The sequence below is a fragment of the Dermacentor albipictus genome, chromosome 9, assembly GCF_038994185.2.
Source record: "Dermacentor albipictus isolate Rhodes 1998 colony chromosome 9, USDA_Dalb.pri_finalv2, whole genome shotgun sequence".
NCBI lineage: Eukaryota > Metazoa > Arthropoda > Arachnida > Ixodida > Ixodidae > Dermacentor > Dermacentor albipictus.
This window is the reverse complement of record NC_091829.1, coordinates 45,705,470-45,716,297: the sequence shown is the minus strand read 5'-3', so window position 1 is coordinate 45,716,297 and position 10,828 is coordinate 45,705,470. Positions and strand designations below refer to the sequence as shown.

The window sequence follows — 10,828 nt, the reverse complement described above, 5'->3', positions numbered from 1 at the left end:
TTATCGTCCCCCATTGTGACCCTTTTTCTTCCCCTTCCCTTACGTAGAGTAGCAGGCCAGATGCTACATTTCCCGGCGACCTCTCTTCATTTTCCAATCATTAAACTACTTCTCTCTCTCTCTTGCTAAGCATTCCGTCGTACGAAACGCAACGGAACATCCCCCTAAAAAGAGAGTTGAGCGTCGGCAGCAGCAATGCTCACTTCGGTTTCTTTTGCTGAAATTGTCTCACTATACGGCTATAATCACATTACCCCGACGCAAAATGACACCATTCTGATAGCGACAAGAAAGAGGTTTATAGGAAGATGGAGAACCTATGTAATGAGCTGCGGTCGAAAAAGAGGTGTCGCTAGAACCAACGTCGTTTCGACAAGGTGAGGGCCCTGACAAGGACGGTTCTGCTTGTCGAAACGTGGCTCCAGAGACATTTCTTGTACTATCAGTATCGACAAAGTTCTTATCGTCTTTCTTGACAACATCTGTGGGACGTCTTCTGCACAACCACCCACAAAGAGGCATCGATTGTTCCGACAGAACGAAACAAAAGGAAGAGCGCATACACAGGTTACACAGGTCACACAGGTCGCGCAGCCTAGTAACATAGCCGCTTATTTCGTCTCCGTTGAAAGTACTTTAAGTAAAAAATACTTACGCAGGTGTTTCACAGGAACATGATACATGCCCGGAATGCCTGCTTATGATCTACTTTTAGCTAGAGCACGCTCACTGCTCCAAAAGGCGGCATTATATTGCAGTATGAAAGCATGAATTCGCTTTCAAGCTTTCAATGTCTGTCCTCTTGCTGCGTGATACGGCGCAGCTTGAAAGCTTACCTAATTCACTGCGTTATTAGCAAGCCATCGTTTCCGTTTCATGCGTAGGCTCGCGCAGGCATCCATGCACTTTCGTAAGCCACGTGACAGCAGTAAAAAGCGTCGTTGCTGCGCAAATGTATAAAAAGAAACGAGGTTCTGCTGTGCGCTCATGCGGTGGTCGGTGTAACCCAATTCACGGAAGTGCAGAGAAAAGCCCCTTCTATCAATGCGTACCGGGGCATTAAACAACTTGCTAAAGCCGTAGCACATTTAATCTGATCCCGTTCTGCAGTATGTTCAGAGGCCATACACGCACGCCTCTTTTTCAACTTTTTTCAGCTGTAGTCATTTAGCTGGCAACACGGGACTATTACCCGTACACATTATTTTTCCATGTTATGTGTAAATTTCCTTTACTCACCATGTTACGGCCGAGACGGTGAAAAGTAACCAGAAAAAAAGATATTGAGACGTCTATTAAAAGTAATCTTACCCATCTGGCTGCCATAGCAAACGGGAAGCAGCCAAGAGAGAAGCCAAAATTGCAGTGCATGTAGCATGAATGAAAAGACCGGCGGATGTTTCAGGAAAATGCTTATAGCGTGAATTGTAGATGGCCGGAAGCATGAAAAAGCATAGAGTGATTCATTCACGCGCTTGCAGAGTTTCGCCATTCTGTGACAGGAACATAACTGCATGCACTGTTCGGCTCGGTTACACTATGAAAAAGAAAGCATGTTTGCGTCACTCTGGCACAGCTTGAGCAACGTTTTCCATAGAAGCGTGGCGTTTCATTTGCGTGAAGCTGAGCGGTTAGTGCGTGGGCGACAGCGAGTGTGATGTGCACACGTGTGCGTTGCCCATTCCGGGCGATGTTAAAACTTACACTCATCTGACTGGAAGTCTTGGCAGTCCTGGTCTGGAAGCGCAAGCAGAGGCGACAACTCTGCGGGAGGTCAAAAGTCATCGAGTTTATTTATTTACCCTGAACGTCCACGACACTCGTCACAGTGGAGACGAATGTAAAGCTGATATGCACATGTCATTTTTTTTCTACATGGATCCTTGTGCCGGTGACGACACTGCTAGACGCGCAGAACTATGTCTGTCGCTTATCAGCAACGGTTTCAAATCGAGGACAGAAGACAAAAATAAAATAAAATAGCAGCGTGAAAGTGGCTGCTGGTCACTTTTCCATTCTCACGTGGCACTGCGTTGTTTGCATGAATTTCGTGCAAAGTCTCGGCGGGGGCGACTTGTTAGGGTCCCACGGTGCCACGTGTTCGCGGAGAAGGCTCAAAATTCAGATTTGTCAGAAATACCAGCAACAGAGAAACAAGTGCGCAGTAACTGTAAACAGGGGCGTGTCAGGACAAATATTACTGTTGCGATTTCTAGGTTTAGCTGGCGGGGATGGCGTGTGACGCACTCGAGAATCGAAGAAGTTGTCACCGTTACAGCAGCGCACGCAAACCACAGCGTTTTCCCGTTGCCAGCTGGGCTTCGGATGCGGTGCCCATGCGAAGCCATCTTTACGTGTCTTCAGCGATAACACACTGGCTCGCCAAGAAGTGTTACTTTCCCAGCTCGGCGAGCCGCGGATCGTCATGGCGCAACGCTGCTCCTTGGCGTGTGTTATCGCTTCGAGACCTAGGCACAACGAATCGAGAAAAAAAAACAATAATAAAACCACCGGCGGAAAGCACAGCGGGCTGACGCCCACAGAAGCCGCGAAATAACGAAGCTGAATGATAACTCGACAATTTGCGTATCCGGCTTTTCAACTACACATCGATGCAGCCCATTAGTTCAACTCCCAGTTACAGTGGTGGGCGCTGTTTAGTTTACCTAAACGTTCCTAAATTATACCTATCAATTTTGAGGATAGGAAAGGGGCGACAAGAATTGAAGCGCGATGGGAAAGGACTACCTGGACAAGAGACAGTAAAACCATGCTCACTGCTGTCGCTGTAAAATTTCACGAAGGGAGTGATACCTTCTCGCCGTGGGCATTGTGGGAATGTGCTTATATTACGGCTTTTGTGTTTCACGTAACTTGAACCGGACTGAATATCCTGCAGCGCCTCCTATATCTCTGCAGCTCCGCTGTTTCTCCATCGAATTCCTACGAACGCAAGTTTCGGTATTCCAAACGTGAAGTCGATATGTCATGTAATTCGCAAACGTTTCAAGCATCCAGCAAGCTTTGAGAAGAACCCCAATTGGCTGGTCATTTCCTATGCCCTATGTCCGCATAAAAGAAAAAAAACATCGCCTGCAGCTTTGCGATTTCTCCAACTTTAAGGCGCGCTTCGTACGTATAGTTTTACCTTGATAAGCCCGATACTCCTCTAACGACGCGCTGTTGGATGCCCCAAATGGCTCCAAAGTGCGATCAACAGAAATTATGTAACTTCCCCGAACGGCACCCAACTACTCAACACACGTATACCTTTGCACACACATCACCTCCAACATGTCCAACATACTCTCAAACTTTAATTGCAGTCGTTCTAATGGTTTTCTCAATGCATATTTCTCGACATTTGGAGCAGACTCTCTGGAGCTGACATGCTCCATCCCATGTAGTCTCAATGACACCTAAGCTGTAGAAAACAAAAGAGAAAAAAAAGAAAGGAAACGAAAATGAAAAGAACTTTCTTCACAAATCAAGGCAAAGCAACGGAGGCAGAGCGCGCTGAAGTAAGAGCGCTGTTCAAAGTAGCCACACCTTCTCATCCGAGTTAAATTTACGTTGCGAAGAAAGAACATCACAGTTACAACAGCCAACACAAGACAAAATACAGCACCGAACGTTAAAATTGGTTGAGTTTTACGCTTTCCCTTTCTTCCGCGTTTGGGCAAATGCGAAATCGTCGTGTGTGGAAGCTATACTGATTCGATATGTATTCCAGAACGCTGAAGCGCTGTCACTCTCTGCCGGTCTACACGATAAAATAATGTACTTGCATAGAATTGAATCAGGGTGTAAAACGGTAAATAAGCCTCACACCTCGTTGGGTAGAAAGGTGCGAGTTATAAACCGATTTACAGCCTTACACAATTTTAAGGGTGCACATCATTTTACAGTGTACTTGGCGCAGTAAATCGCGTGCAGTAACATCGCCCCTGTAGCTTTGCCTTCGCGCGTTTTAATGCAGTTGCATCTAATCGGTAAGCGCGGGTTTTCCACAGGTCGGGGAGGGAGTTGACACCCACCGTCCGAGGAGGCGGCCCTGTCGGCGTGCAGGGCGAGCCCGTTGGCGAGAGCGCGGTGGTGTGACTCCCTGCCGCCCCCGTACGGTGACGCGCTGTGCATGGGCTGCTGGTGCTGCTGCTGGTGGTGGTGCTGCGTGAGGCGCAGCTGGACGCTGCCGCTGCGCTGCTGCCGGCTGGCTCCTCCGCCGCCGCGACCCATGGCGGCCAGGGCGGCCGGGCTGCCCTGAAGCGACGCCGTCGAGAGCTTCCTGCGAGCCGAGGACGTCCCCGAAGGGGGGGGGGGGATATGGAGTCACGCTCAGCGTACACCACCGAAGCTGCAACACTGGCCAACTGGGGACATATTGCGCCGTGGGGAAGAAAAAAAAAGGGTGCGCTGTGAAGAGTGAGAATGGGGACGCGTTGGACCTCCGGCCCAACAATGCAACGTGTCGTCGCCACCGCGTGGGCTGCAGCCGTAGTCAACAATCGTTGGATGGCCCCTCGATAGTCGACTGTCTGCGGATTCACCAGCGTGCCGCTACGATGGTAAGGAACGCCAACTAAGGGTGCGTTTCAGTTCTGGTCAGCTTTGAAGGCAGTCTACCCTTACTACTAAAAGAAAGATAAATTCGACCTTAAATAACGACACACATGTAGAATGCATATCGAACGCATATTGAAGTCGTCTCCGCGACTTGACGCCACCCTGCCCCCAACCGCTGAAGAGGAAGAAAAACCTATGATATGTGATACAACATATGATATCTGTATTTCATCACTTTGGGTCTGCGAAGCTTCGAAAACCACAACGTAGCTTGCATTCACCGCACAGGAAAGTGTGAATACACTTTTTGTTTTTTTGAGCGCGGGCAACCTTCCCGTAGAGTTTCAGAGCATTATGCTCACCGGCGGTCTTGTTCAGACAGCCCCAAAGTACCATGCATCGTTTTTGATTTCGATGCCGTCTTCGCGAGGCTGTCTTTCTTGTTAGCTTTGTCAGAATTCAAACAAGATTTATGATGGTGAGTGCCCACTCAGTTGTCCATTTAGCCATCTACGGGGAGCATTGGAATATAATTTCGCACAATAATTACTAGAAGGAACTCTGGTACTGTGATCGTTCAACCACCATGGGAATTGTGGTTAGTACGTATATTTGTATGATCTTCATGCTTGTGGCTTCAGATGTTCTTGTGGTTTCATTTACTGCGCTTTATGTAGGTTCACTGACCTAAATTTTAAAAGAATCTGCAATTATTTTAATGCAGGAGGCAATGGGACTCTGCGAACGCTCACAATCGCTTGCTACTTGCAGCGGTTCCGCTTGTTCATGCGTCCGTGGCATAATGATTTCAATAACGAGCTTCTGTGCTAGAGGTTCTGCGTTCGAATCGTGACATCGTACAGTTTTAGTAGTAGGTATTTGATAATTGAAAACAGAGTACTTCTTGAAAACGATCATTGTGCAAAGTCGCAAGGTCGCTTAATGCGAGAAGGACGAAGTTTAGGCAAATCCATGTACCAACCATATCATTCCTATACTGTGAAAACCGCCCCGCTTGCAGCTCTTGTAGACACTAGCCCCACAGTTCCCTCTAATAATTGTGCGAACGTCTGAGCACTGGCACATAGCTTAAGTGCATTGTTACGTATACGTAGAGCGCGGGCATTGGACTAACGACGACGCAGCGGTAAGAACGTGCTTGCGCAAGCGTTTGTGTGCGACGTTGGCAGTGCTCACACGTGGGGGCTGCTTCCAGGTCATATGTAAAATTTTCGTTCAAATCGATGGAGAGTGAAACAGCGGAGAGTAGCCGGTTCCGGTGGTTTGCTAGCATGTCGCGTAAACAGAGCTGACAGATTAAACAAATGAGTTGTTGCTCTGCGGAAGAATCTGCCACATTGGGACTTGCTAAACGATAAGGAAAGACGAGCCCAAAGATGAGCACGAGGGGCTCTCGCCTTACCGAGGCCAGTTGTGACAAGCTCGCGAAATGGTAGTCAAAACGAAAGCACCAGTGATCTTGATCACTGGGCGCCGGTTCGCAAGAAAACTTTCGTACATATGACAGATACAGATGCGTACCTTTTCACCGATATCTCCATAAAGTTGTCCTCTTCAGTTACAGACCTGATGGAGATTATAGACGTCGTATCCTCTTTGCTATTTTCTGTGGGGAAGAAGACAAGAGAAGAGATAAAAATGGACGCACCCAGACACCACCTTCTTCGTCAGGCCAAAGCAACGACTAATAACTATAAGAGAAACGAAAGGCGCAAATGATATGGATAACAACAGGCAGCATCAAAAGTACGAGAGACAGGCTTACCACGCTCTGAGGTTTCGAGTTGGGAAGGTGAGCTAACTTCTGGAATCGTCGTAATGGCGTCATGCGTGACGACTATCACCGGCTCTACATCTTTTAGCTTCAACAATAATGACTGCAATTCAATGTTTTTCTGAAACGAAAATCGAGAGGGAGAAGAAAAGACAAAGGCGTTAGCAAAGGTGATACTTGCAACGTACAGCCCTCGCAAAATGAAACGAGGCAGTATTAGCGTACGGCATTCAGCGCATTTTCGGGTGGCCATGGTATTGCTACGGGCGGGCTTTGCCCTTGCAGGCTGGCCCAGCAATGCCTCTACCTGAACGACTTTCTTCTGTATACCACGAAGACGTGTTACCGGACCGTTTGATCTTTCTGTCAACAGCTGTTTAAGGCGAAAGGTTTACTCACGCACGCATTAGGTGAAGGTATTTAACGTTTCCTGACACATAAGCACACCAGGGTGACAAATTGGGTGTGCGGAGAGGCACAAATCAAAATAACTGCCTTTCATTCATTGATAATAGCGCAGAAAGCTTTTCTCACTTTCTCAAATTGTTAGCATATGCAGATTTCCAATGGAAAGCGCAGCAAAACAGTGACTTTAATAGTGTATAAAAACTTTCAAACCCGCACAAAAGCAGACCTTCATTAAATGTTTGCTTGCAAATAACAGAACACACACGTACGAACTCCAAACTTTCATACTTTGAGCCAATAAATTACTAAATATTATACCACTGAACGCCATCAGGCCTGTAGAGCACACTGTGCATCGGAAATGCCTACGTGAAGTTGTATGCAAAAAAAAAAAGGAAAGGCGGAGACGACACACTAATCAAGATAGAAGTACATATAGCGTCGCTTCTGTCTGCATCTTCTGGAGTGTGTTGGCCGACTCGGTCTAAGTACTGACAAAATTTCAGCTAAATTTGGTTAGGGCTTGGTATACGTCATGTACCTGACGGCACTGATGGACTCACTTCAGTAGTATATGATGACATGGTTTCTTTAATATTTGAAAAGCTTCTCTGGAGAAAAAATAGAAAACATAATCTGATTTTCATGTTCTCTTTAAGACAGCGAGAAACGACTGGAGAAGATCATTACTACGACAAGAGTGAGAGTGCAAGGAAGGGGAAAAACAGTCACGATAGCTACAGTTTGCTTTCCATGTCACCACAATGATGCCATCCACACGTAACGCTGTATATATATCACTTTGGCCTTGTAGTTAGTGTCTCTGTAAATACTTTAGAACGACACCGCTGCCACTGTTGTGAGAAATCGAAGAAGTGGGTGGGGGTGGGAGCAGCACCTCTTCTAGTCGCTGCCTGCATCGCATGTTCTCGTCCTGCAGCACTTTGATCCTGGTGAAGAGGCTTTCGTCGTCCGAATCTCGCCTCGACTTCTTCAGCGGCTTCAGGGTGGCCCGAACGCGGTGTTCGCCGGCCTGCGGGTTGCGCCGAAGCTCCACAAGCTGCGACAAATAGAGAGAGAGAGCAGGGCGCCGGACAAGGGGCGCACGTGGGTGTCAGGGCGCGGGTAAAAAGAAGGAGCGCGCGGCAGCGGATGGCCGAAAAAAAGCGTATTACGTGCAGGTGCGTGCCAGAAAGTAAGCAACCGGCAAATAACGACGAGTCGCTCGTTTATGTACAGCTCTTGACGAGAGTGGCCAATACGGGCGCTTTTCGAATGATCTCTTGAAGAGCCGACTACATTTTCGATTCGGACAGGGCTGCGAGCAGCCGCGTGTAGCCTTTTCTTTGTCGCCGATGGTTTCGTGTCAGCCTGCCGGTTGGAAAGGTGCCACGGCGTTCTGTCTCTAGCAGAGACGCTGGTACACATGCCGGAGTAGTTGTTCTTATCTTGCCACCACGTGATCGTTGCGGAGTGGCAATACTGCATGCTCAGTCACAGTAAGTGAGATTCCTATCAAAGGGCAAAAGAACCATGTGTCCCGCAACCAACATATAGAAGAATCCGGTACATTCATGTTGTAATGTTTGATGTGTCTGGTGAAATGCGTCTTGGCGTAAGAATCCTATTTGAAAAGTGGGAATACTGCCTGCTCAGTCACAGTAAGTGAAGTTCATTTAAAAGAGCGAAACAAGCATATGCCCCGCAATCTCCATATCGAAGTATCCCATACAATCACGTTGTAATCTTGGAGATGGGGTTTGTAAAGCTTATCAGTTTTGTTGTCTTTCTTGTCCTGTCAAATGTCATGTTGAGTGTGATATGAAAGTAGGTGAAATGAATTGAATTCAGGGGTCTTACGTGGCGAAACCGCGATTTGATTATAAGGCACACCATAGTGCGAGACTTCAGATTAATTTTGATAACCAGGAGATCTTTAACCAGGCCCCAGTGCACGGGACCACGCGCGTTTTTGCATTTCGCCCCCAACGAAAACGTAGGTGAAATGTGTCTTGCGTACAAGCAGGCACGAATGGAACGCGTATGGTAGTAAACTATAAGATATTTGCCGTATAAATGCTTCAAATTGCAATTTGACATATTTCGACAAATAGTCGCAATGCATGTCCCAGCTCCAAGAGCACAGCGTCTTGCAACGATTGAGAGCAATATCATATGCACTGGCTACTACGTAAAATGAAATAGCTTATATTCACTATGTTTTTCCTTGTTCGCGTTACAGATTGCTTGTAGCTACTCTTCAACGAATGGCTCAAGTAGTTATGAATAATGCTTGGCCTGAGTACAGGTTTTTCAGTGTAGTCGCCAACTCATGCGGTTGCATGGTGACTAATAGCTAACTTACGCGTTCGTCAGCGTCAACGAATGATTCGCAACAATACGCACTCTGCAGTTAAGGCCTTTTTAAAAAACCTGTAAAGCACGGTCGACGCAAAATTTGCAAACTCTTCGGCACATTCAGCAAAAAGTTTATGGCAATGGTGACGTTGACATTTGTGCCAAAAATGCGTGATTGAGTAATATTCGCTTGGTCGTATTGCAAACCGACCTGCAGCTTAAGCTTCTGAAATGTTGTGAAGTGCGAAGCACTATGAGATGACAAACTTACGGGAAATGACAAAGTCGCAGTGAAATAGCTCAGGATTTGAGGAGACGATTAAAGAGCTGCGATTGTGGACGCTGGCGACGATGTCAGTGTTTGGAACTATATATGCTGCAGTGTAAGGAAGTGAACAGTGCAAGTCGGCAAAGTAGCAAAGTGCGTGTATAAGCAAGGGCCTGTGGAAGCTTAGCGAGTGCCGTCAAATGACAGAGGCATCAAATTGACACTTTCAGGCCGGTGTTGCGGTCGACAGTGGTAAAGAGAAAGAAAGAAAGAGAAAAGTACGTACCGCTAAAGGTCGTGTGCATAAAACTACGCTTTAAAAGACGCACGATAACCAGGAAAGGTACATTCTGCACACAAAGCCACTTATGTGCGCGCTCTTGCTGGCCAATGACCACGTTAGGCAAAACACATTAGAGAGTTTTAGAATTGGGGGCCCAAGCGGCTTGGGGACCCAAGAAAATTGCGCGCCACAAGTGCGCATGCGCAGAACCCAAGCCAGTCTTGCGTTCTTGCGTTCGCGTTAACCCAAGACCCAAGAATCGAAAACTAGCGTGGGCCCCCAAGCCGTCTTGGGCCGCCCTCGTGGGTGACAGCGATGGCGTACAGCAGATGGTCGCAGAGCATACGTTATTTACTTCGACTGATTTTCGTCATTTCACATGGGTGAACTCGCAGTTTTTTCGCAGCGCGTCACAAGAAAACACCAACTAAGAGTACTTTGCTTCGATTGGCTTTGCTTGGCTTAGAATCGCACACTTAATTCGCAATGCTAACCGGTACTAACACAGTTTCTTAAATTTTATTGTTTGTTCTTCTTGCTCAAAAATGCATTCTGTTTGATTTCACGTGTAAGAAAAGAGGTTAATTTTTTTTTCTTACAAGCGCCTTTCTATTTTCCACACTGCGGCGTCCCTGCGCTCAACCCAACGCTGTCTGCGTTCGACCCAATCCTCAAACTCTGCTGCTCACCTAGACCCAAGAGCAACCGACGCAACGCGGCTTGGGGGCCCAGAGCCTTGCGCCCCCAATTCTAAAACTCTCTATTGACGAACTTGCAACGCGTAGATACCACACGACGTTGGGAAGAACATTTTTGCTGGGCTGCGTTACCGTAGCGCAATGTAGCATTCAATCGGTGAATGACGGCTTTTGCCACCGAGATATCATCGCATAGTTTTGCGTATGCACCAATCCTGGAACCACATATGACACGAAAGAGGCCTCAGGCAAGAGGTCACACGAACCAGTGTCCCAAACATAATTATAATTTTATCACAAATTAAAAGAAAACGATTCAATTACGTGTCGTGGTAATGTTTCAGAATCTCCGCACACCGGATAATAGCACGTATCTCCATTGAAACGCTGCGTACGCTGCTTCAAAATTTCAATATTTTTGTCTCAAATTAATCCGCATGAAATGCGCGTCACAA

At 47.1% G+C, this 10,828-nt stretch overlaps 1 protein-coding gene across 3 annotated transcripts in view; it reads right to left on the bottom strand.

Moving 5' to 3' along the window:
• Nucleotides 1-10,828, bottom strand: part of LOC139049765 (gamma-aminobutyric acid type B receptor subunit 2-like) — a 388,195-nt gene that overhangs the window by 11,762 nt on the left and 365,605 nt on the right. For 2 of the 3 annotated variants that reach the window (XM_070525572.1, XM_070525573.1), the window contains exons 16-20: nucleotides 7,665-7,826; nucleotides 6,350-6,479; nucleotides 6,106-6,190; nucleotides 4,038-4,285; nucleotides 1,705-1,764 (exon numbers count right to left, since the gene is read on the bottom strand). In XM_070525572.1, the coding sequence (XP_070381673.1) occupies nucleotides 1,705-1,764; nucleotides 4,038-4,285; nucleotides 6,106-6,190; nucleotides 6,350-6,479; nucleotides 7,665-7,826 (685 nt within the window). The remainder of the gene's footprint in view (nucleotides 1-1,704; nucleotides 1,765-4,037; nucleotides 4,286-6,105; nucleotides 6,191-6,349; nucleotides 6,480-7,664; nucleotides 7,827-10,828) is intronic. The other variant, XM_070525574.1, reaches the window with a different exon arrangement.